Here is a 27,571-nt window from a genome sequence, read left to right on the forward strand (position 1 = left end):
AATTTGCTATAAACAACTCAAATGTATTTGTAAAACTCAATATGCAAAGTGACTCCGCTAACTTCGCGGTATATACAGTCAGCGTCGAAATAAAGTGTACAGCGCATATTGATAAGTTTTGATTATTTTTTTGTTTTTGTAATTTCAATAATTTTTTTATAAAAATATAATTCATGGCACAACAACTACCATATAAAGCAAGGTTCCAAACTTTTTATAAAATTTAGCAAACTTTCGTCAAAGCTTCAAACATTTTACTCTTTTTGCAATTTTTAGAAAATTCGTGTATGCAGTTTTATAGCTCATTGAATTTTGATACAATAAAGTGCAAGTTTCAAATGGTTCAAAAATCGTGTTGATTTTTGACAATTTTTTCGGCTGACGGTGTTGGGTGTTTTCTTCCGAATAAAAAAATGTAGGCGTTAAATAGGGAAAATGCGCAAGACCGCGTCCGAAAAAAATTCTGAAAAATCAATGTGATTTTTAATCTACGTGAAACGTGCACTTTCTTATTTCAAAATTCAATAGTCTATAAAACTACATACATACCCGAAATTTTTGTAAAAATTCTGAGCAAAAAGTTTAAAGTATAAAAAAAATTTGGCAAATTTTATACAAAGTACGAAACTTAGCTTAGCATGTTAGTTGTTGTGATATGAATTATATTTTTATAAAAAATTAATTGAAATTACAAAACCTTATCAATATGTGTTGCCCACTTTATTTTGACACTGCCGGTATGTATTCAAAATTATTTACGTACAAGCTCTTCGCTGAATTTTAATATTCATTGCATGCAATGTTGGTTTGCATATTTGTTTGCATATACACTAGGCCGGGTCGATTTGTGGGGAGGCAAAAAAATCGCCCATTGCTCTGTGAAAATCATATTCTAGGGATCAAAATAAGAAACTTTGCCGAAGGAACCATACCTCTAAAACGAATTCTGATGTCCCCCAATTTGGGTCGAACTATTGATATTTTGAAATGATTGTATGGGGAACCCCCCATGGGAGTTCCAGGGGGTGTGCCACTGGTATGGGTGGATCGGCCGTCCAAAGTTAGTGGGGGTCGGTCATACATTTGGACTCGATTGGAGCACTCTAAATGGGTCAAAGTGGGATTTTTCGTTCGACCCAAATTGGAGGACATCAGAATTCGTTTTAGAGGTATGGTTCCTTCGGCAAAGTTTCTTATTTTGATCCCTAGAATACGATTTTCGCAGGGCAATGAGCGATTTTTAAATCGTCCCGCCCTAATGCATATATATATATTTGTATATATATATGAATATACCTATACGTCATTACACATTTCCTAGTAACTTTGCTTAACAATGAAACCAACAGCGGTCGAACCGAAGAATCTTATAATTGCCTGCTCATACTCTCTCAAAGCTGCTGCTGCTGCTGATGATGATTATGAGGCCACGTAGTACACATAGAGGCATGACGTATATGTAGTTACAAGTTTATTTAAATATAAATACAAACATACATGAACATGCGCTTTGGCTGAGCAACAAATAATCGAACAAGTACGAATATGTTGACGGCGTCAGCTTCAAAAGCGTCACGTGAAACTGACAAATGGTTGTTGCTGTTTTTAGATAGTAAGGCTCACTGGCTGGCGACTGGCATTGGCGTTTTGTAAGCCACTGCACAGACATTAGCTGGATGGCTGGCCAACTTGTGCGAATTGGGTGGCTGAGTTGCCTGCCTGGCTGCCTGGATGGACATGACAGTCACATGTCAACGCTGCATTGTACAATACAAATTTTGATGAGTGGCAAAATGATGATGGTAATAATGATGTTGGCAAATTAGCTGGAGAAGGCAAGCTTAATCGTAAGCGCGCATATGAATTAGTTCTTACACAAATACATATATATGTGTATGTATGTAACAAAAGTTCTTTGCAGTCTGAAATGCAGAAGACGAACGTGAAGGCAAGTCCACCCACTTGGAAACGCCAAGCGAAAGAGGTAAGAACTCACTGCCACAAGCTGTGCACACGAAATTGAGAAAAATTAATGAAATCAGCGCATGTGCATGTAATTGAGCTCATGTATGTGTATATATATGTATATATTTGTAAGTATGTATGTATATATTTAGTACATAAGTATCAGTTCAACATTGTATTTGTGGTGGAGTGCAAGCAGTACTCGTTAGTAATTAGTTTTTAGCTGGTTAAGCGGTAAGGGCACCGCGTATAAAGTGTCCAGATAACAAGAATTGGAAAATCAATTCTTTGGTTGGTCACACCGGACTGGCCTTTTTTCGTCCTGTTCAAGGATTAATTTTAATAGGTAGAAAATTGAATTTAAGGGGGTATTCTAGTCTAGAGGCCCGAATTTCGAGCATTTTTTGACGATGAATAAAAAAAAAGCTATTGATATTTGAACGATAAATTTTTTTATCATTTATTTATTCATATATTAGGAGCACACAAAATAAATTTGAAAAAAAAAATGAGTTTTCATGGAGTTATGCGTCCTTGAAGTGGAAGGGGGGAAAAAAAGGCAGTGTCCCCGTCGTCACGATTTCTACCCTTGTGGTCATCTGAAAAAAAAAAAATACAAATTCTTAATTAATATGAATGTCATTATCGTATGAACCAGAAAAAACGGGAAAAAATTTTTTTCCCATAAAATGGCAGCTACTCAAAAAATTGAGGTCGATTTTTCTCTTATTTTTAAGCTTTCTCGAATTGTTTACACATATTAAAAAATTGAAATTTCCAGTTTTTCGAGCTTCATACGATAGAGATATATTTAAGGAATATTCATGACAAATTTCAAGCAAATCGGTTGATTAGAACTTGAGATATCGTGCCGACCGTATCGAAAGAAGTAGTTTCGAGAAAAACACGTTTGAAGTTCGCCGTCCGCTCAAACCAGTTTAGCTGCCACGTCACTAAAATAGTTGTAGCTTCGAAAATAATTCGAATTTTGAAAAATCCTTTTAGGGAGATATTTTTGAATAGTTAAACTATCAAATTTTGAAAAAAAAAAATTTTCGATTTTTTCAAATTTCTAGACTAGAATACCCCCTTAAAGAAGCTACCTGGAAGCTCAAGTCGTTAGAAATAATAGAAAGAAAAATTCTGGCCAGACGCGCGGGCCCAACGGAGAATTAAGCTGCATTCATGCCACTTGTGTACGAAATAGCACAGCATTCAAATGGCCAGATCGAATTTTCTGGCAATGCTGTAAGCGATCGGGCCAATTTTTAATAATTCACTTTCATACCCATCACACACATTCAAGTCCGCACCGGTGGAATTTGTCGAAAGCTTCTGCTACCTCAGCTGCTCTATCACACAGAGCAGATGAAGATGCCAACTGCAGGCTAAGCAAAGAAAAGCCGGCGTTACAGTATGGGCGTGTGCGCAGACCTCTAGGCGCACTAAACTGCAAATATTCAGCTCATGTGTGAAGTCAGTGTTGTTGTACGGAAGTGAAACATGACTGGTGGTCTCCAACACCAGCACACAGAGGGTACAAACAAACGCTTCCACATCATCTGTAGAATATTTTGGCCGAACACCATCAGGAACGACGCGCTGTGGAGATCAACGAATGAGCAGCCCATCCTATGACAAATCTAATACAGAAAGTGGCGATGGATAGGTTACACGTTTAGAAAACCGCCAGATAGCATCACGATAATGACATTGAACTGGAACCCGCAAGGCAGCAGAGGTTGCGGTCGGCCAAAGATTACTTCGAGAAGGTCGATGCTACGCGACATCACAAGGAACGGCGCAAAAATAAGCGCCCAGAATCGTGTACGATAGAAGGGTATTGTCGAAGTCCTATGCGGAGTGAAGAAGAATGTAGAAAAGGTATCCCTCTGCCTGAAACTTCGTTTAGCACAAAGTTTTTAATTAAATAGTTTCAATAAAATAAAATTGTTCTAACTTATCTCGCTAATGTGGCGTTAATATATTCCATACACATTTCTAATTATATGTAATAATTTTTCCCGGAATCCCTTTTACTGGTTTCTCATCAAAATAATAATAATTCATTTAAGATTCCAATTACTTTGTTGAAAATACCGGTGATATTATTATTATGTAAATTATTATAGCTGTTGCTGTCGCATGATTTCTCCACGTCTTTTAAAAGCTGTTCAACCGACTACAAATACATTTAATTAATTTATTACATCCCAATGAATGCAAAAGATGATTTATACATATACAGGGTGCGTACAGTATTTGAGGGCAACTGGCGAGTAAAACCGATTGCCTTTAATTGTGAACAAAACTTAATGAAACTTCGGAATTTTTTAAACAGCATTAACTTTTTGTCGGAAAGCAATAGAAGGTGGTATCTGACTACTAACTGTAGGGTTTCGAAAGCGCTATGGCCAAGACTGAATATTAAAAGGACAAAATTTCTGCTTGGATTCAAGCATTGGATGTACCTCACAATGACTTCTGCAGGAGTTGAAGAGATGAAGAAGAATTTGAGTCGTTATAAAACCTCCTCTGTGAATGTCCTGCACTTCAAAGAAGTCGTGTTAAATATCTTGGGGATTACTTCTTTGAATATCTGAAAAATTTGCAAAATGTCTCATTGGAGCGACTATTTACCTTCTTAAGAAGATCTAAGTGGTTTAAGCAACTTAGTTAGGGGATGTAAATCAAATGCAGATACCCCAATGGGCCTTAGGGGCACCGAGTGTCTTGCCTTAAAAAAGCAACCTCACTACCTAACCTAACTTTTTATATGCATATCCATAAATTCATTCAAAAAAATGTCCATTAGCAGCAATAGTATTATCGATCTGTGTTCGGTAACGATTGAATGCCCGAATCAAATGCCCCATATTCATATTCACCATAACGGTATTAATTGCAGCCTTCAAAGATGAAACTGCAGTACGTAGTACATAGTAATCCAGGGAAATAAGATCTGTGAAGTTAAGCGGCTCTAAGTTAGGTGTTCTTAGGCGCTGCAGGATGTTTAATTATGTTTAGAAGGGGTTTTGATTGAATAACTTGCATAAAGAAGGATTTATACCGGAGATCTTCATGGACAACTCGACGGCTTCATGAACAACTCGCATGACTGACAAGCTGCACGAAAAACGGTTTCAGTTAAGTTAAAGTACAAAAGAGCCCTAGCCAAAGAATACTTTTAGAGCCGAAGCGTTTGTATCCATTCAGAGAACATGACTCAGGCGACGAAGCCGCTGGATCTTTTTTCGCTGCGCTATGTCTATGTCGTCGTAAAACTCATACAGCTCATTGTTCTTTCACCTACGATACCAACGTCGCAGAATCTCTCAAACACTCCAGGGAAACCCATTACCCCATGGAAATGTAAAAAAAAAATCTGCAACGACCAACTGCTACTTCGAATTATTGTTCGAAATTGATTTATTCCGTGACCAAATCGTACTTGGTACGGCCAAGTCAAGAGGTCATGTAATGTGTTTTTTCGGTGCGTGGCACGGTGTGGTCGGACCAGAAGAACAGTGATATTAGATAAGTTAGTTTAAGTGCTCACAATTGGTTGTTTTAATGTAATATTTTCTGAGTTGCTTCTTGATATCTAATTTGTATCCCTAAACAGCATTGCAGCAGAAATTGCAATTGCAATAAATATTATTTCCCAGATTTTTTTCACTTACTGCTTATTTATGCATAAATTTACGCTTCAAGCCTCATCTCTTTTGGTGAATCAAATGATTTCTTTGCAGTTCTGCCATCGGGTAGCGAAGTACCGAGCTAATAAGCTGTTAAATTGACTGAAGTTATAATAACAGCGGTTGTTCCTCGATAGGAAATGGCAATCCTTCAAATGTACGAGTATTTTTGCAAAAGCAGTTCATAAATGGCGGATAGTCGTTGACGGCGTCAAATTAATTACAGAGCCCCATATTTGGCTCAAAGTAAAGAAGTCCTCCACAAATACAGGAAGTAATGAAGCAAAAGCAAAGCTCGGAAATGGAAGTTTACACCTCATAAATTAAAGCGAAATAATATTTACGCCGAACTTGAGATAAGTGGAAAATTTGCTATTCAAAGGCCGTACTGGGGTTTTTGTTTTTCTTTTGGCATAAAAAATAGTATCACTAGTACCAAATTGCCCTGGCTAATTTTTTTCAGTCAAACTTCTATAACTCCCCCAGTTTTCTTCCGGTTTGCTTGAAATTTTTGCACAAAATTACCGAAGCCTTAACATTTTAATATGCAATCGGTAAGAAAAAAAACGGTCAAATAAGCCTAAAGCCTCACAGTACCAAGCTGCCCTTGCTAAATTCTTTCAGTCAAAGTTCTATAACTCCTTCAGTTTTCCGCTGATTTGCTTGATGTTTCAATGCAATATTTAGAAAATATAAAAAGTAGTTAGGTCATAACTCAAAACTCTGAAAAGTAATAGCATTTGGACATAAATTATTTTCAACAAATCTTTGAAATAAAATTTGTTTCAATCAACACCAAAATGCTTCAAACCTAGAGAAGTAGTAAAAAAAATATAAAAAATTACGATACAACGGCGACGCCTTTTATCTTCTCTTTGCAGTTTAACCACCATCATTACAATTTTTTACTATCAGACTTGATCGAAAATCTTTTATTGGTCGTAAGTGTGTTGCAACCCTCATTTACACCTAACTAACTTTTATGAGCCTCTATGCACGAGCCCGTATAACATTTCAATACTTAATACTTGAATATCATAAGCAACAATCCAGTATTTCCCAGTAAAGATAGCGCCAATTTTCTGATAAAAACAATTGCATTTAAAACAGGTTTTTCAAGAACGTGATTTGCAAGCCACGCAAATGCGGCATGCAATTTTAGTTGTATGAAATTTTTTTATTATGATATGTTATTGTGGATTAGACGGTGGATGCGTGTACAATTACTGGGTAGCATTTAATAACTGAATGGAAAAGCATGTTGTTGCTTTCGCATTTGAGATGTTACTCGTATTGTGAAGCTTGAATGGAAATTAAAACGAGATTATACAACTATAAAATTTATGAAAAATTTATTGCAAGGGTAAAAAGGGCACGGAAGATCATCTTTTTTATGCTACGAATTTTAGAAAGGTATGCAAAAACGATATGCAAATATGTTGAGCAAAAATTTATTATTAATGGCTGTTAGAAATTCCAGTTGAAATCTTTGATGTATTATAAAGAGCGGTCAAATAAATGAAATAGAAGAAAATGTATGGTTTCGAAAGTATAACAAAATGAATGCTTAGAGAAGTTTTTTTGTTTTTTGTTGTTTTGAAGAATAAACGGTGCATCATTATGGGTGTTTTTTAAGAGCTTGAGAACTTAAAATATTAATACAAAGCAGAAATATTGTTGGAATTAATATTTTTTAATTTTTTTTTATTATGATCTGGCACTTATAATTTCATGGCACTTATTTTTTGTTTTTGATATGCGGCATATTTCTGCCGTGGTTACATGGGCCACTCGATGAGTCTTATTTTTGACTACTCTTTCCTTCTAAATCTGGCCATATGGCTTTAATGGTGGATTAAATATTGTGATAAGCCGATTGTTAAGCCCGCTGCATGGCAACTTGCGCCGTCTTGCTGGAACCAAACGCCGTCGCTGTTTAGTTGATTCGTTTTTGGAAACAAAAATTCAATAAACGCACTAACGGCAGCTCTTTCCCCATTACGAAAGAAATAAAGGCCGATAGACAGACTTTTTTTCCAAGTAAATTTCCACAACTTAAAAGTGTAGTTCTGAGGTTAAACGATTCATAATTGCTTGTTAATCCTTATTATAATCCCTAATTATTTTTATTTATCCGTATTCATTTGATTTTATTTATTAAAAAAAAAGAAAAACAAAAATTATTTACTTTTCGCCAGGGCAAATATAGATATTTTTATATTTTTTTATAATATTATTTGCTTTATTTCATAGTAGAAAAGTTCAACTATTTTCTTACGTTGTTATAAAACAGCAAGAAAAGTAACCAAAATTTTCTTTTGGTTCAAACGCAAAGGAAATTTATGAACGAATGTTGAAAGTGTACAAGGACTTTGGTACAGTAGAAAGATGAGTTGCTGAATTTAAACATGGTCGGACAAGCCTTGACGACGATCCACGTCAAGGACGTCCAAACACAGCAAAACCGCCAGAAATCGTAGAAAAAATACAGGAAATCGTATTGGAACATCGTCGAGTGGCTCAAAAAGATTTAGTAAAAGTCCAAAGATCTCATTGGGCAGTATAAGCACTATTTTTACTGAAGTATTGTGCTTCAGAGAGCTGGGTGCACAATGGGTGCAAAACGATGGAAACAAAACGCATTCGAATGCGACTTCCTCAGTAACACTTAGAGTTCTTTGGAAAGGATAAAGCGGATTTTGTGCATCGATTCAGCACTACGAATATGACTTGGGTCTATCACCATGATCCTAATCCAAAACAAGAGGTTAAAGAGTTGTGTGAGGCTGGTTCTTCTACTCCGAAACGACTTCGTGTACAGATATTGACCAAGAAGTTGTTAGCATCAGTTTTTTCAAATGCGAAAAGAATTTTTTTCGCGGATTACTTGCTAACTGGTAGAACAAAAAATTCTGAAAATTATTGTAACCTTTTAGAAACGCGTAGTTAAACATTCGGGAATAAAAGCACAGTTTGCAAAATAAAAAAAATTATGTTTCTTCCGAACAATACGCCGAGCCGCAAAAGCATTTTGACAATGTCTAAAGTCTATGAATTAAAGTTTGAATTGTGAAAGTATCCACCGTATTCAGCAGATTTGGCATCTACTGTATTCCATCTGTTCGTAGACCTAAAAAATGCATACGTGGAAAGCGGTTTTCATCGAAAACTTAGGGCATAACAGCCGTGGACGCGTATTTTACAGCTCTTCCAGATTCGCACTTCAGGGATGAGATTCATCAATTGGAATGTGGTTGTGACAAGTGTATTAATGTAATAAAAGGGCGACTATACTGAATAGAAAAGTATATTTCAAATTGTGCTTTTCTCATATTTGATTATAACAAAATTTTGTTCACTCTCCATTCACCGATAGCCTAAACATCGAAGCCCATTAACCTCAAAGTGCCAAACAGTGTATTTTGTGCACAGTTACACAATTTGGCACTTACAAATATATGCAAATGCACATAATACAGTTTTCATACTGCATTTGTATGTATGTATATATGTTTGTCTATACATACACACTTGTATTTTTAGAACGTTCATTAAGTGCAAACAAAAGGCGTTGTATTTTCGTACCAAACCAAACAAACTGTCTAAAGCTGAAGTTATACAAATAGTCAAAAGCATATTTGTGCATGCGTGTATGTACGTATGCGTGTATGTATGTATCCCAGTTCCAGTATCTGAAAAATATTCTAGCATTCGAATCACACGCTGTGTAGTTGGCCATTTGGGCCAGAATGAGTTCAAACCTGTTGCCAGTTCACCAACTTCGTGCGAAGTACCTGGCAAACAAAGACCTCTCATAAATAACATACAGACATACCTACATATTTTCTTAGTAGTATTTGGAGCACACGAGACAGCTATGTCTGCCCATGTATGTATGTAAGTATATTAAGCAACTAAATTTTTCGTGTACGTCTGTTTGCACATTTGCGATGCTTAGCATAGAAATGTGTCTAAAATTTTTTATTATTTATTGTAATTCCAGTAAATGTTCAGGAAAGTAAGTTTTAATAGGTAAACAAAAAAACAACAAACGAACATTTGACGCAAAATCGAACTAATTTCAAAACAAATATGAACTAAAAAAAATTAAAAATAAAAATTTAAAAATTGTGTTCTGCCTCTGAACAAAAATTTATTTCCCTTACAATATTTACACACATTTTGCTACGAAATTCCAGAGAATTCTTTTTACATCTCTCGTTTAATTAATTTCAGGCGCAACAAAATTCTAATAACTCGTAGTAAAAATTAATTGATAAGCACCAACAATTCGTTACGTGCAATTTTATAATATACTAGTGTGTGTAAATATGTATGCACATATCTAAGCTTGCATTTATTTGCTAATCGATAATAGTTTATATGAAAACAATGGCAAATTAATTCGCTAGAATAAGCAAAATGAATAACTAACAATTTAATTATAACGACAAGGTGTGGAAATTTTAATCAAAAAGAGAAATTTCCTTTGAACTGTATTAGTAATAAAAGCTGAAAATTTGTAATTATCTGCAGCCATGAAATTAACTTTTTTATACGAGTGTGCAGACACTTCATACAAATTTACTGCTTTTGGTATGAAGCTGCAGATGATTTGCGAAATTGAGATATTTTATCGCCATTTCATTCAACAAAACAAAACAAAATTAAAAACAAAACATTAAAAATTAAAAAACATTTTCCAACAAATTTCCAAAAAAAAAATTTTTCTTTTTTAATATTCAAAAAATAAAAAATTTAAATCGAAAAAATTCAAAAAGAAAAATTTTTAACAAATTTTCAAAAAAAAAAAAAATGTCTAACAAAATAAAAAACAAACTGCTTAAAATATGGGAAAATACATGTATCTATATTATGAAATTAACACTTTTATACGAGTTCGCAGACACTTCATACAAATTTATTACTTTTGGTATGAAGCTGCAGATGATTTGAGAAATTGTGATATTTGATCACCGTTTCATTCAAATTTCGAAAAAAAAATTCCGAAAAAAATTAAGAAAGAAAAAATTTAAAAAAAAAAATTCTAATAAATTTACAAAAACAAAAATTTTTAAATATTCAAAAAATAAAAAATTCAAAACAAGTTTTACAAACAAATTCTAACAAGTTTTCAAAAAAAGTTGTTTTTGTCGCATTGCTTAAAATATGGGAAATTACATGAATCTATGAAATTAACACTTCTATATGAGGGTGCAGACACTTTATACAAATGTGTTACTTTTGGGATGAAGCCGGAGATCATATCGTCCCCTTAGTATAACAATAGCCTATGTGCTCATAGGCTATTATTTTTTTATTGAATTTTTGAATTCTCCATCGTCGATTTTATATGTGGCCAAAATTTTGTCAAATTCTAGTTCCACAAAGTGGGTCAAAACGTCAGTCAAAAAATAATAAATATTTACAGACATAACGAGATTTGAGTGAGAGCTACTTTCGACAAAAAGTTTGAAAACATCAAAAAATGTATAGGCTATTTTAATACTAAGGGGACGATATGTGACAATTGATCGACGTTAAAATCATTTCATTTGATTCATACTGTTTTTTTTTTTTCAAAAATTAAAAAAAAAAAAAAATTCCAAAACAAAAAATTAAAAAAGAATTTCGAAAAAAAAATTAAAAAAAAAAATTAAAAAAAAATTTTATTTTGTGGGATTTCTTAAAAGCGGAGAAAAATTCCTAAATACGAAGATCGTTTGAAAAGTCCGTGCAAAGTCAGAGCGGCTACACTACTGGCGCCTACCGAGGCTATGTTTAGTTATCAAAATGGCATCTTTTGTGCTAATCGGGTCTGGGCTGTGTCACTCAGACAACACTTCCACCACCTCCACCAGCACTACCTACAAACTTTGTGCTAAATTAAATTAAATTTTGAATCACTCATCTAATTTCCACCAAAATTTGATTTCTTTATTTTGTTTGTTTTTTATGTTTAGTTTCAGCCAGATCGGTAAATTTCTTTGTATTTGGCATTCACTTGAATTGAGGAAGTCGAGTGATTTTCCTTTTAATTCACGACAAATCACCAGCTCACGGACAAATCACCCACACGTAGCAGCTGTGGTCGCAAATGAAATGGAAATAGGGTTCTAAACCGTTTCACAAGACACCTATTCTTCAGACGTGGTTCACTTGGATCCCTCGCGTCCCTCGAACTACTATTTGTTCCCCAATTTGTAGAAGTGGTTGCCGGGAAAGAGGTTTTATTCAAGCGAGGAGAGGATTGCAAACACGAATGGCTAGATTTGCAAACTAGAACAGCGTTGGACTTAGTGTGTAAGTCTAAAATGATCCTATGTCGAAAAGTAAAAAAAGTTTACCCCACGCGATTAAGTAGTTTTAATTTTTGCACGGACTTTTCAAACGAACCTCGTACATACTTGTTTTGTATTTTTGTAACGGTTCCTCATAGTCGGCCGGCCTCATATATACTCTAACCTACTTACGGGCCAATTTGAAAAAAAAACAAATTTTTTTGTAATTGGATATTTTTTTTAATATAACTTACTGATTTCTTTTGTTTAATTAAGTGATTTTTTTTAATTTGGTGATTTTTTTAAACTTAAAGATTTTTTTAATTTAATGAATATTTGGAATAGTAATTTTTTTAACTTAATGATTTTTTAATTTAATATTCTTTTTGTTTTAGTGATTTTTTAACTTAAAATCTTTTTTAATATAGTTTAGTGATTTTTTAACTTAATGATTTTTTTAATTTAGTGATTTTTTTTTTTACTTAACGATTTTTTTATTTCAGTGATTTTTTTAACTTAAACTTTTTTTAATTTAGTGATTTTTTAACTTAATGACTTTTTAAATTTAGTTATTGTTTTTTAACTTAACGATTTTTTTTAATGTAATGATGTTTTTAAACTTAAAGATTTTTGAATTTCATGATTTTTTCAACTTAAAAATTTTTTTACTTTAATGATTTTTTTTACTCAATGATTTTTTTAATTTAATGAATTTTGATTTAATTTACAAATTATATAATCAAAGGATTTATTTATTTCACATTTTCGAAAAAGAAGTTTCGCAAAATATACTAATTTTTTTTAGTTATTACAGTGATCTAACTCCTTTGGCACTCTGTGTTTTTTTTTTGTTTACCCTAATACCCTTTATTTCCTTATTTTACCTTGTATTTATTTCCTCCCATGTCATTTGCACGATGAATTTTTCATATTTCTACGTTAATTTAGATTTTCACATTAATTTTCTCGTGTTTTTTCGTTATCGTGCACTCAATATACGTGACTGTTAAATAAGTAGTATTTGTTTTTTTGATTTTTTTTCCGAACGGGACTATTAAACTTGCCAATGCCAGTAAGAGAAGTCATACATTGTATATTGATGTTGTATGGTCCCGGCAACAAATATGAAGTCGATTGACGTATCAAGCGAATTTTCCCTTTATTTGAAATTCTAAGCCGGCATTCTTGCATCAACTGGGACTATTGATGGCCTAAAGCAACTAAATCTGGTTAATAACATTGCTGATTGAAAAATCCCCAACCGCCAAGGTTTCTTCGGTAGTCATGCAAAGTGTGCCCGAAAGAGTCAAAGAGTTTCGAATGTCTGCTTTATATGGAAGAAAGTTCTCAACATTGTAAAAACAAAAAAATAAAAATTATACGGTCAAGACATCCGAAAATACGGCTGTGTGGTTATGGATGATGAAATATGCGTAAAAGTATACTTTAAGCAGATTCAGGGCGCTGAGTTGTATACTGTAACGAAGCGAGTCCCAGATTCCTTTAAGCTAAAAATATTGGGCAAGTGCCACAAAAAATGTTTGGTTTGCCAGACCATCTGCCAGTGTGGTATGAAAAGCAAAACGATTATTACCACGGGCGCTAAAAATCAAGAAATTTATATGAAGATGTGTTTGCAAAAACGTTGGCTTGCCGTTCATAAGACAACATTCAAACTCAGTTCTGTTCAGGCACGATTTAGCATCGTGTCATTATAGCCGTCTTGCCATGAGCTAGTATGAATATCACGAGGTAAATATTGTTCAAAAGGACCACAACCCACCAAACTGTCCGCAATTGTGACCTATTCGAAAATATTGAGCAATCGTTAAAAAAATTGTTAAAAACAAAAATTAAAAATGAGCAGCAGTTTAAAATGAATTGGCAGAGAGCGGCAGATACCGCAACAAAAACTGATGTCTATTGCCTAGTGAGAGGTGTCAAATCTAAATGTTGCCATTTTCTTCATAACAAAGAGAATTGATACGAGTTGATTACGAGTGATTTGTTTAACTTAGTACGATTAATAAAGAGAAAATGAAATAAAAATTGTTTTAACCGACCAATATTTTGCGTGTCCATATATATATGTAGATATATGTATATTAGGATATCCAAAAAAAATATTAAATGTCCAAATATCCAAAAAAATTGGAGCCTCCTAGGACCATTTTTCTTTTTTTTCACATAATATTTACTCTTGCCGGCAACGCTTTGAAAATTACAATTAGATTCCAATGGGGAAAATTCATTTTTCCATTACTTTGGTATAAAATGATTAGGTAGGTAGCTCGCGTGGCTGTCGTAATGACACACTTAGACCTGCCGTAGATCCATTGTGGTACCACTGGAGCTTAGCTTTACACCATGGCTTCCTTTCTAAACCATTTTGCAGCTTTTATAAACGAGCTTCGTTAGTTTTATATGCATGTGTAATAACCGCTACATCTGTTAAGGATGCACTACCAAGACTGCGAAACCTCCTTCTGGGCTTCACACTCACATAGGAGGTGTCTGACTGTTTCCTCTTTTCCTATAAAACGATAACAAACCGATATTATTTAATCACCTCCAGTATTTTCTCTTTACAAGTGTCCACAAAATTATAGGAATTTAATAGCAGTTTCCAAAACGTTGGCGGCGCGGGCAAATATTAAATAAAAATAAATAAAAAATAGGTGTTAAATTTTTTCGGTCATAGAACAAATTTAGGAAAAATACAATATTTTTTTTGTTTTGTTTTTGGCTATCATAATGTATGTATAAGTATATTATTATTAAAAAATATACAATATAAACTTAAGCGCTTCTAGCACACCAGCTAATATATGTAGGAATGTACTCGTATTTCCAAATATCGTTCACAAACTTGATGCCCAAAAATTGGCAAACTTACACCGAAATATTCAATCTCCTCTTCAAGACGTTTCATTTTCACTTTTTTTAATTCAATTTGAAAGTGCTTTTGTAATATGCAATATTTTCGCTATTACATATATTAATATGTTAATATTTTATTTTTTATATATTTTTTAGATAACTATAGTTATCAAATCCTTTCATTTACGTATCACTATTTCTTTTATATATTTTTTGTAACTTGTTTTAGTATTATTCATTTGCCCATTTTATTTTCCACTAAAAATTATATCGCCACGGCGTTAAATTTTATTATCGCATCAAACACTAACACTACTGTATATTTACAAACATTTCGCTTCATCAAACTTCCGGGTTAATTTAATTTCAGCACAAATTACGCGAGTACAAATTTAGATAGCACAGCGCCAACAAAGGTGTAATATCAATTATTAACGTTATCTTAAAAAAAAAATTAAAAATTGCAGTCGTCTTCACGCTGCTCGTTCGCATCGCTAGGTTTTGCTATGTCAAAAGATTTTTAAATACTAAAAGAATTACAAGTCGTGTGTTCAGTATATAACCAATGAAGCAAACCATCAGTCAACAGACTGAGCAGCGGCGAATCGCACACTCAACAAGCCAGTTAAGAAACGCTGGGGCTAACCACACGTTTAGCGAAAAATGTAAATATGTGCAATAGATGTTTTTGTTGTTTTTTTTTTATTTTTTTTGTTTTTGCTTTTAGTACCTACCATCAATAGTAAGTGCCACCTCATTACAATATTTCGTGGATACATTTTTACATACAAATTGGAATACTGAGAAGCTTAGCCAGAGCACTCGTACATAAGTATTTCTCGAACTATGTACATACATGCATATGCACAGATACATATGCATATATAATTCTATAAAGTAGCTAACAAGGCACTTAAATAAGCTAATATTTTCAGGAGAATAACTAAAAGCTGCTGCTATCTATTAATGGATATAAATTTTCATAGCTCAGTGAATAGGTGCAGCAATTAAAAATAATAACGGAGTGAGAAGGGTGAAGCTACTCAATGAATTGAACAATTAAGCGACCGATTGAAACTTTTGCAGGCCACAAAAATCCATTCCAATTGCGATATCTAAGTGCTAGGACGTATGCTGTCAAAAAAGTACGGGAAATCGATCATTTAAAAAACCTGTACTTTAAGAAATTGTCAGAATTCAACAAAAAGGGTCAGAAGAAGCAATAAAGAGCATCTGTATATTAAAAGGCAGTTGAGAGAAAAAATTTCTCGAAAAGGTAAGGTTAAGTTAAGTTAGGTAGTGTTGGCTGATCTGTAAAAACATCTCATTTAGACCTCTAGGGTATAGTGTGTTACTAGTGCTATGTATTTGTAGTCGAAGACATTATTTTATGCAATTCTTAATACACGTCTTCGCGAGTTTTAGCAAGCCGTTCAACCTTACGTTAGCAATATCTTTCAAGAATGAAAAATATGTTGATCCTACGCGACATTTGTCGAATTCCACATAGAGCAGGGTAGTGACAAAGTAAATGTTCCAAAGTACACATAGCATTCGCTTCGTTGCTTGCGTTACACGGATCGCTCTAGACTAATCACTGCGTGATGTGGAGTGACACAGTTTCCCGTCAGTACTCCTAACAAAATATTTTGCAACCTTTTTAGAGAGCGATAAAAAAAAGGTTTGTAGTTTTCGTGTTCCAATTCCTTAGCATAATTTTGGCAGTTTTGTACAAGGTTGAGCGTTTCCACAGAGACTGCGTTTTCAGCGCTAGTTCCTCATTCAGTTCCGTTTTCAGAAAGGAGAGTGATGGGTATATGGCCGACGTGCTTAATCTCGACAAGCGAATATCTGCTTTAGCGAGCTCATCGGTTCTCTCATTTCCTCCTATTCCTTTGTCTCTTGGTATCAAGTAAATAGAGACCTGCACATTTCGGCAGAATTCATCCAATTTGGATCTGCATGGTTGAAAGCATTACGAGTTAGTCCAAGAAGCCATAATTGCTTTAAGAGCCGCTTTGCCATCAATGAAAATGTTTAACCGAGTATTAAGAGGAGTTAATTCCAGAGCCAATTCAGCTGCTTTTGTTACAGCATGAAATATACTACAATAATTAGGGAGTCTGAAAGACTTTTGGAGATCAAATTGCGAACAAAAGACTGACGCTCCTATCCCTTCCACTAATTTGAAAAGAAGTTATATAAATGGTATCTTTCTGCCATCCATTTTGCTCGAAAAGGTAAAATTTCGGATCACTAAACTAACGCCCATTTTACCAAGTAATCATCGTAAAAGAATTTCTGGCCAAGAACCCACTTTATTCACCTGATTCTTACTTCCAATTCGATGGCATAAAACTCAATTTTGAATTATTTTTTTTTACAATTGTATTATTTCTTTGCATGTGGGTGCTATTGCTGAAGATGCCGATTTCGAAAATTAAATAATAAAATGTAATTAATAATAAATTTCGCGGTACTTTTTGCACAGAATGTATACTTAAGTGCATTTTCTTAAGTGGAGCAGCGAGTGTTGAACTTTTGGCAAATAAATAATATTTTTTCCTTTGAAACGCTATCTTGTATGTATGCATGTATGGCTATGTGTGTTATCAGCTTTCAAAAGATATAATTGCTTGTACCTGCATTAGCCAGAATCTGATAACTACTCAAAATTTCCAAAGTATGAGTCAAATATTTATCTCAGCCCAAGAATCAGCCGGCACTTCGCAGATAAATGGCTAAACACAAAAGGGATATTCACACAGATCTCATTAATTTGGCAGTTTCTTAAATGGTAGTTCAGTAAAATATTCTACAAGTGAACGCGTCTTTTTCTTTTGCCTCATTCCAATTCAGTTTTGTAACAGCTGATTGTTATTTTGACTATTGCCTTAATGGCCAAGCCAGCCACCACAGCAGTTCGTTACGTAGCTATTGCTAATTATGCATCTAAATTGCAAAAACAAAATATACGTGAATTGAAAGTAACAAGCTCAGTGTGAATACCCATAATAAAACACTAATATCCTCATAATGGGCCAAAAACAAAAATAAAGATAAGCACAACAACTCAATTAAAAACGCTTAAGTAATGATGAGCTTCAAATCAGAAAAAGAGAGAGAAAGGCAGATCGCAATCAATGCGACTACAATAGAGAAAGAGTGACGTCGAAGGTTCCGCTCTCTCGCCTGTAAGCAATGTGAATGCAGGAGTGTAGCCAGATTGGGTTGATAAATTCTTAATTCTTATATTTTTTAAAGTTGCAGTAACGCAAAGTTAAAGTGGTTCTTTGTTGTTCTTGTTCTTGCAATAGCATACACGTTCCTCATAAATATTTGGAGAACGCTGCTGGAATGACAGTCCTTGGCTGGATATAAAGCTGGGTCGTTACCGGTAACATAGAACCAATTGCGATGGAAACGACTAGTTCTTTGTAGGCGCCCTTGCATTCGCTATTGATCTCCCTAACTAATTTAGCAGTTATATGGTATATATATTCTATATTCAATTTGGGAGCCTCAATTAAAAAAAATGTTGGCCTATTCCAATAAGTTCATCAAATAAGAACGCGGAATATACTCATCAGTTAAACAAATATTTTTTGTTTTCGTTGAAATAGCACAAAGCATTCCCCATACATTTTTGGGAAACGCTACTGAAGTGAAAGCCAGATATAACACATAGACTGAAAAGTCCCTGGCCTAACACGTAGATGGCACAAGTTTTATTGCATTCACCTCTTTTCCATTTAGTACTAATCTTAAAAAGACAGCTGCTAAAACTTCATCATATTCCATATTCATCATTAGTTTGTGAGTTATTGTGCTAAGAGTGACACTACTTGCGTTATTTTCAAAACAATAGATCAACAAACATTCGTGTTTTAATTTTACATTGCTTCTTGATGAAATAAAATACCGTTCAAGCGAATCAATGACTTTAAAAGTGTTATGGGGACTCCGCTCCATCAGAAACAACAATAAAACGATGGTTTGCTGATTTCAAACGTGGTCGTAGAGACACGGATGATGCACAATGCAGTGAACGTCCAAATGAGGCGGTAACAGCAGAAAATATCAAAAAAATCCACAAAATCGTTTTGAATGATCCAAAAATTACATTAAGAGAGTTAGCTGACTTCATAGAGATATCAAAAGAATGCGTTAGTTTTATATTGCATGAGCATTTGACTATGAGAAAGCTCTGTTCAAAGTAGGTGCCGCGTTTGCTCACTGTTTTGTTTCATCAAGACCACAAACCGCGTCTGAGTGGTATTGAAATGTTAGATCGGCGCTGGAATGATTACGTTCTTCTTAATGAAAGTAAATTAAACTAATTTTGAACAAACAAAAAAGCCATTTTCTCTGTTAGGCCCGATACTTTTCAACTCATGCGTTATATAACAATACCCATTTGTCTACCAACTAAAAATTTTTCTTTCCGCCTGCATTTTCTCGTTCGTAAGTTACTTCCATAAATATTGATTTGATATCTGTTGAACAGATACATTTGCGCTTAAAAAAATATGAGTGTTGTCTGACTTTTAAGTCATACATTAGGGAAAGTAAAACACCTCCTGTGTTATACAAGTCAAAAAATATTTCCAAATTCTGAAAGAGCCTGAGGAATTTCTCAAAATCATCAACTTTTGTCTTTAAATTTCACAATAAAATACTTGATTATTATAAAAAAATGTTGTTTAGATATAATTGAGATTAAACTAACTAAATAAAGTAGGTAACATTGTACAGCTGTTCGTGTGATTAAGTGGTAGTCGTTTCAATTGCGTAAATAACAATCGCAAACATCAAGAGATATCATAAAAACCTTGAGGAATATATGGTGTCTATTACGATTTCCAAAGTCATATTGCCTTTGGTCATTGATATTTATTTTTTTGGATTTTTTTCCTTCAAAAGATCTGGCAATGCTACCAGCAAATAGAGGCACTAGGGGAATACAAAATCAGTTCTACTCTTTTTATGTCAAGAGACTTTCGACAAGTAAATAGATACGTATATTAATGAATGTATGTATGTATGTATGTACCTTCAGCTACTACTTTACCATACAGATCTAAAGTGTGAATGCCTAGCCATTTGTGAATCAGAATTAACTGATAAAGAGCCGGTGGTGCGATTTTCTTATTTATGACATTAAATTGGTTTGCTCAACAGTAGCCCTAACAAGCAAAATGAAACTTTCACTTCACAAGTGTGCATTTAAAGCGGAGAGAGCAGATTTAGCATTCATAATTTATTAACAAAATAATAATATTGTTGACATGATTAAATTGAACGTGCTCTCGAAAAACCTAGTAAATATTTACTATCAAATACTTATTATTGTTGGATTCTTAGAGTGTTAGATTATTGCTAATCAGTATCGCAAGTTAAGATTGCGGCCACCTTGTCATGGTCATGGTTACTTAAATCCAAACAAACTGAATCGTCTAGACCCTGATCTGCTCACAAACAAGGCAGTGAGGTTAACTGAACAAAAATGTGCGTATGAGGGCTGTCTGTGCAAGCAGACACTCGACCCTAAAAAAGAGGCAATACATTGGCTCACTCAGTAACAGCAGTCAGTGACTTGTGCGGAGACGTATGACTTGATGTGTACACAAGAATGTAGCTATGTATGCATGTGTGTTTGTTTAGAGAGCGCAAGTAAAATTACAATAGAAACAAATATATATTCTGCCAGACACAATAAATACAGATTTAGAGATATATGTACATACACACATAAGTGTATATACTTATAAATAAAAATGTTGTAAATCACTCACAAATTCGTAGCTTTTTTCAGACGTTTTTCCAATGAGTTTTCTTTTTCTTTTCTTATTCACAATGCTTCACATAAAAATTACAAGTCAAGAAAAAGCTTCACCGGCCAAACAATTACTGAATCACACGTCACGCGATCTTTCTTCTGCTTCTTTTTAATGCACTACAGAATATCACAATGCGCGTACTTCTATCTGTGCGTATAAATGAAATTGTAACAACAGTACACGTCGACGTTGCCAAACAAACTTGCGTACAGAAAAATTAAAATCAATTACTTAGTATCCATAGCATGCGACAAGAAATGAAAAACTGTCTATTTTAATGAACTGTCAAAGCGCAGAAAGCGCCAAAAATGAGTGTGAGTCTTGAGCTCAATAACAAAATATCTGAGTGTAGTGAAAATTAAAAAATAGTGTGGAGAGGTGCGAGAGAGAGAGAGCAATACAGAGAGAGCGGGACTGAGAGAGTGAGAAAACTCGCATTGTTTGTTTAATAGCACAGTGGGTTAAGCACATATAATTAGCACGCTTCTGTTTCCACTTCGCAGCTAGTTTTTGGAGATCAATTTATAGCCAAGAAAAACTTGCGTAACTAACATTGGATGGTGCCCACATTCGAAACCCTCTGTGGGTACGAAACAATAAAAAGTTATGGAAATTATTTTTTATAATCGCGATCGCCCCTCGGCTAGCAATGGCAGAAGCCATTTGTCATTCGAAGGTGTCGTAGAACTGCAGGTTCCCCCATTTGTGGAACAACAACAAAACGCAAACCACAAATTGGAGGCATATTATATACCATATATACAGTTTTAAGCAGACTCCGATCCGCAGATATTTTATGAGCAGTCTTTTCATGGGAGAAATATACTCGAAGATTTTCCATTGCCTGCCGAGGGATGATCGGTATTAGAAACAACTTTTTCTTTATTGTTTCATTCACATAGATTCGAACCTAAGACATAATTTATTTACATTATACAAAATTCGCCGCTAAAGTGTGGACTTTATTGATATTTTAATTTATTTCCTAACTTGACAGTAATTCAAGCCTTAGGGGGAGAAATACCTTAAAATACAAACTGATCTACTGTGCACAGTACTCGTGCATACGAGCGTCATATCACCCCTAATGTAAACTTATTAAATGGAGGGCAAATATTGGCATTTTTGGAGCAAAAGAAACGCGTACACAAAATGATAGCGCGTGGCAAATTCCGAGAGAGAGAGCGATCGCTAGAGAACCCCATCATGAGAAAAAATGCTGGTACACATCGTGAGAGAAACGCGTATGTGTTTTGAGAAACTTATCTTTCTCACAGCAGTTTGTGCAAGCCACAAAGTTTGTGCAAACTCTTCGCCAGCCAATTATCTCTCTTTGCTTGTTTTTTTCTTGTACTTGTATTCCTAAAAATGACTCAGTCATAATGTTTACCTAGAACTTGTGTGGCATCGTTGTCGCAGTCGTGGCATGGCGCAAAAACCAGTCCCACCGGCTGTGGTGGTTCAAAGAACATTTTGTCGTGTTTGCCGGTGTTAAACCGTGTTCGCGTCGATGTAAATGCGGGTGTGTGTATAGGAATGCGTGTAACAGCAAGCCAGGCAAATCTCAACCAGCGATACAAAGTGCAAAATAACATGTTTTAGCAGATTCAACGCATTAGCATTGGCTTTGGGTCAAGTTTAATTGCTTATGTTGTTTGTTGTTGCTGCACACAGCATTAGTTGTGGTTGATATCGTTTTTCTTGTTGTTGTTGGTATTGCTATTGGCACGCATATCGCGTAATGCAAATTATGAGAAGGCATTCAAATGGAAAACAAATAAATTATTTATTAGTAGAGTGGAAATGCCGGCAAATTTAGGAATAAAATTTCAAGCCGACTCTTTACTAGCATTACTTTCTATTAAATGGATGAAAATATAAATGCACTGCATGCAAATGGTTTCGTATGTTGCATGCCAGTTGCAATTGAAATAATTACTTACAATGGCTTTCAATCAGCTCGCATACCCGGTTTGGTATTTTTGTAATTCTCGCGCGTGCCTGAAACGTTTAGCTCGTTCCGGATGCGGTCGTTCGTCAACTGTGTACAGAACAGCTTAATTAAATTTGCACTCAATTTTTTATAGGGCAGCAAACAAATTGCTTGCAATGCTTGCATGTGTGAGTCAAGTGCAATTTGGCACGCAATTGAAATATGCTTTAATAGAAAATAACTATAATTTACTATCGATTAGTTGAGGTCAGATCTCTTTCCATAGTTTGAATTTTATATTAATTTCAATGCAGTTGCTCGTTAAGATATCATCCGAATTTTTGCCGCTTTGGTGATGTTTTGCATTGTAGTGCATTGAAATAATTTATTCGTGCTGAATACACGACAAGGTTGATAAAAAAGTGTGTTCAATATACAGGGTGCGTAGGGCATTTGAGGACAACTTGAGAGTGAAACTAATTAGCTTTTATTTTGAACAAAATTTAATGAAACTTCACGAATTTTTTACACAACATTCCCTTTTTGTCATTCAATAAAATTGCCATTCTCGATTTGAGTCCGGAAATTGTTCATGGATTTTTTCAGCCATCCATTCTTGTGTCGCCATCGCTTTGTGTGCAGGAGCAGAGTCTTGCTGAAAGATGCCACCACATACACTATTAGTCTAGGATTTTGCTACTGTCGCTAGAACCTCGATATATGTAGCAGAATTCACTGGAAATCTTTAAGTAAAGAAGTGTGGTGGCATGGCATGTCCCTTGTTGTTCACAGCAACTAAAACTATAACAGTGTCTGGAAACTTTGTATGCAGGACAACAGGAATCTCTGTAAGATTGGTACATAGCCATGTATCATTATAGTCATTTCTGCGGTTGGTCTTTTAGTCTTAGTCGACATTTTTTTCTTCAGACAAAAAATCATAACATCTCACGAGCTTCAGGATGTTTAATTTTGTTTAGAAGGCGTTTTGATCGGATAACTCACTGTTCTCGTATTTGGTCCATCATAAACTGTCTTTGCGCATAACGTGGGATTTATATCGGAGATCTTCATGAACAACTTGACGGATAAAGCCCTCACAAATATTAATCTCCCTCCCAACTGCCCTCTTTGATTTTGAAGGGCCCTCGTCAATTATGGCTTGCACTTGTTGAATAAATTCTACAGATCGGACAGTGTCAAAACAGAGTCTGTATAGCCGCCTGTGTTGCCAATTCACGCCGAATCTTATGAACTAATGAACGGGCGCACTTAAGATAGTTAGAGATTTCTAACCAGGAGTGATTTGCACATATAGCGACGATAATTGCATGTCTCTTTATTTCTTGAGTTAAGTTGTAGTCATTCATGTCTTACCTGAAAAAAGAGCAAATAGAAAATTAGTGATGTTGGGAAGAAATAGCTACATATATGCATGTCCTCAAGCACCGTATGGACAGAAACATATACCAATTTTTTTTCGACATCGTTCCCATCAGATTGTGATCTTACATAAAAAGATAGGACAAAAGTCTTTTACAGCATAGTCGTAAAGTAAATTTCAAGCCCCCCAAATTTTAAAACAAGTCACCTTTAATTAATTCGAAGTAATGTGAAGATACATACGGCCTTGAAATCCGACGCAGAATCTCTCTTGCCAACAAGTGCTGCTTGTGGACTCAGAAACCAATTGAGTAGTAAAGTCCTCTCTCAACAAACAAAATTAACTCTCTATTGAGCTCTTATCCAGCCCGTCCTATCGTTTGACGCAGAAGCTTGGACGATGACAATAACCGATGAGGTGTCCTTTGGAGTGTTTGAGAGAAAAATTCTGCGGAAGATTTTTAGGCTTTTGCACGTTGGTGACGACGAATATCCCAGGCGATGGAACGATAAGCTGTATGAGCTTTACGACGACATAGACATGGTGCAGCGAATAAAGATCCAGCGGCTACGTTGGTTGGGTCAATTTCGTGTCGTCGACTACTCTGTTTAGTATAAAGTTTCTGATGCTATATTTTTTTGCATCATTCTGTCAAAAGTAAGTGACTCTGCTTAGAGAGACTACCGCTTCACCACATCACTCGCCACTACGTTTTTTGGGCCTTTTAGAAATTTGAAGCCTTAATATTGTATACTCAAAGTCTGCACTAATAAGAAAGACATTCTGCTTTTTTTTTTCATTTCTCACTCAACAAATATCCTTATGCCGTTTCCTTTATGCTGGATGTATGTATGTATATACACACTTCTACTTCTTAACAACTTTTTTCTGCATTTCTAATGATTATTATATTTTCTCCGTAAATTTAACTTTAAACCCTTGTACTTTTTTACTTTGCCAGCTTCTTTACGTTTTTTCAGCTTACGGTCTCTACATTATTTGCTCATATTTCACTTATTTACCCATTCAAAAGAGGATTCACAACCACTTCAGTCGCATCTCTGTGTATATCTCGCATGCAACTCATCTACTCAAGTGCTTTCAGCCTTGTCTGATCTCTCGTTTTTACTCCCAATGAAAAAGAAACTTTTTGCTCATTATCGATGCGGAGCGGATCAAAACTCCCACTTTTGGTATTCTTAACTACCTACCAGCACATTAGAGGCAAGTTTTGTTCAGCTGCAGCAGTAGAACTTTAACGACAAACAGCCTTTACCCATATCCAATGTTTGCTCACAAGAATACAATTTTTTCTGCTACGCATACTCAAATATCCAGTATTCTTTTATTTTTTTTTTGTCTTTTGTCAATTTGTACTCCTCTTTCGCCGTTGCACTTTGCACTCTCAGTCAGCTTAGCGTAACGAGTCAGCAACGGACTGCTTGCTACGGTGAAGGCGCGTCTATTTGTTAGACACTTCCTCCTTTCATATATGTAAAACGCGTTTCTCGTTGGATCGTGTCGCGCTCTGCGTAGACGTAGCATCCTTTTCTCTGTATTCTTCTACTTTGCTTTGCGGTGCTGCGACATTTGCGCTCGGCAAACAAAAAATGTATCAACCAAGACATAGTATTAGAGGAAACGTACTTGTACTTCGCTTGCTGTGTCCCGATAGTGGGCTATGTGTTTGTACATTGCCAGCTTGGCTTGACTGGCGTGTCGTGAAGTGCACTGAAGTGTAAGTGTGAAAAATGACATTTTTCAATGGCACACTTGTTCCCCCTTCCAGCTTTCGACAGCCTGCCGCTTCCTGCAACACACACACAATTTGCAATAAATGTTCCATCGTTGTCTTTGACTGCTGCTGTTGAAACTTTCAACTTTCGAGGAATATCGCTAAAAATGACAAAGCTCCGCTTTATGTCCCATTAGTTCGCCAGCAAAGCAGATACGGACTATTTGTCAATTTAGTGGGACAGCACGAACAAATTTTGATGATGGATGCGTTGTTGAGTGTCGCTTTTAGGTGGGCGTCAGAGAGGGGCGTTGGGGATGAGCAAAAAAGTTTAAATTGTACACAAAAAGAGGCACTAGGAGAAGCATTCGTGCAGCTTCAAAGAAATTACACAAAATTGGTTTAGTTGATGAATTTAGTTGCCAAATGAGTATATTTTTATTCTGGCATATTGAAGTGTGTGAAGTAGCTGTTATATTTTGGTTTTTATTAGTTGCATAAGTAGATAACATGGCTGTGAATTCTAAAAATATGATTACTTTTCAAGATAAGTAAGTTTTTTAAACTGTAATATTCGATAGAAAAAGCAGATAGGTTGAGTCCATCCCATAACTTGGGCAATTTCTGGTTTACATAATATTCATATACGTTTCAGAGCTCCAGTTGCTTTGAAAATCTGTTTTTGAACTTAGTTCTACTTTCTTCTTTCGTTAGTTGGCCAAAGTTTTATTGGACACGTCGAGTTAACCTTCACCAGTATCACATAACAACCCAAAGGGCAGATGTCTTCGAAAATCAATTGTCTTCATCCAATCAAAGGGTCTGAGTAAACAGTGCACCAAGCGGTCCCTTTTTGTGGTTGGAGTGGTGTTTCGTGAAAAATACGAAGACTGTTGGGTATTTTTTTTATGTCTTTAGAATTAGGAAACGCATCCCTCAGCTGCAACATTCTCTGAATGTTTGCCATATATACCATTGATGATTGGCTGATAGCTGTTGAACCATCTGAATTTCGTTTGAAAACATCTTCAAATCTTTGATCACATTTTTTTGCATGGATCGCTGAGTAATGGTCAAATACATACCGATGTTTTTAACGGACATTTTTCGACCCGATTCATCACAGTTTGACATTTACCAAGTGGCCAGCTTCTGTAAGGATGTCGAAGTTAAGCTACAAGATGTCGAGTTAAGTGAGTTAAAACCACTGACCAATTATAGCACATTAAAAAAAATGTATATACTAGCGGCTTAGATCCCTTCTACTTTAAGAGAGAAGTCGTATAATCTTTCCATAAGGTAATAGCTTTTCTGTACTTATTTCATTTTCGGCTGACCTCAGACACATCAAACAGGTAGCAGTAGAAGTTTAGTTCTTCCTTTTCCAAACTCGATAATGAAACAAAGCGATAGAGTCTGGGGGTGTACGAGGGCAAAACGAAGTACTTCCTGTCGTCAAACAAACAGTCGACGCACTCGTGTATCGGCACCCATGACACTGTTGACAGTTATGATTTCGGGGTTGTAAGAGACTTCGTTTATCTAAGAACAAGAGCACTATCACCGCTAACAATGTCGGCCTTGAAATCTAACGGAGAATCTCTCTGGCCAACAAGTGCTACTTTGGACTAAGTAAGCTCGTCCTATTGCATGGCACAGAAGCTTGTACGATGACAATATCTGATGAAACGTCACTTGGAGAGAGATTCTGCAGATGATTATGAAGAGGAAAGCCTACTCTGCTTTGGAAAGATCACATGGAGGAGGACTTAGCTTCACTTAGTGTGTCGCCAACTGGCGCCGGTTAGTATGAGAAAGAAACGACTGGCGCGCTTTGTAAAACTCGGCCAAAATC

General features: G+C 35.2%; 1 protein-coding gene across 3 annotated transcripts in view; it reads right to left on the bottom strand.

Moving 5' to 3' along the window:
- The window catches only part of LOC128860579 (calcium-transporting ATPase type 2C member 1), a 123,020-nt gene that overhangs the window by 35,834 nt on the left and 59,615 nt on the right, over positions 1-27,571 (bottom strand). Inside the window, exon 1 of one of the 3 annotated variants that reach the window (XM_054098189.1) lies at positions 20,620-20,924. The exons of 1 other annotated variant lie outside the window; for it this stretch is intronic. Coding sequence is in view for 1 of the 2 variants with exons in the window: in XM_054098188.1 (XP_053954163.1) it covers positions 14,841-14,876 (36 nt within the window). In the remaining variant the exon portion in view is untranslated. Of the gene's footprint in view, positions 1-14,840; positions 15,627-20,619; positions 20,925-27,571 lie in introns of those variants that run through there. One more of the 3 variants, XM_054098188.1, reaches the window with a different exon arrangement.

Source organism: Anastrepha ludens, chromosome 4 (genome assembly GCF_028408465.1).
Source record: "Anastrepha ludens isolate Willacy chromosome 4, idAnaLude1.1, whole genome shotgun sequence".
Classification (NCBI taxonomy): Eukaryota; Metazoa; Arthropoda; class Insecta; order Diptera; family Tephritidae; genus Anastrepha; species Anastrepha ludens.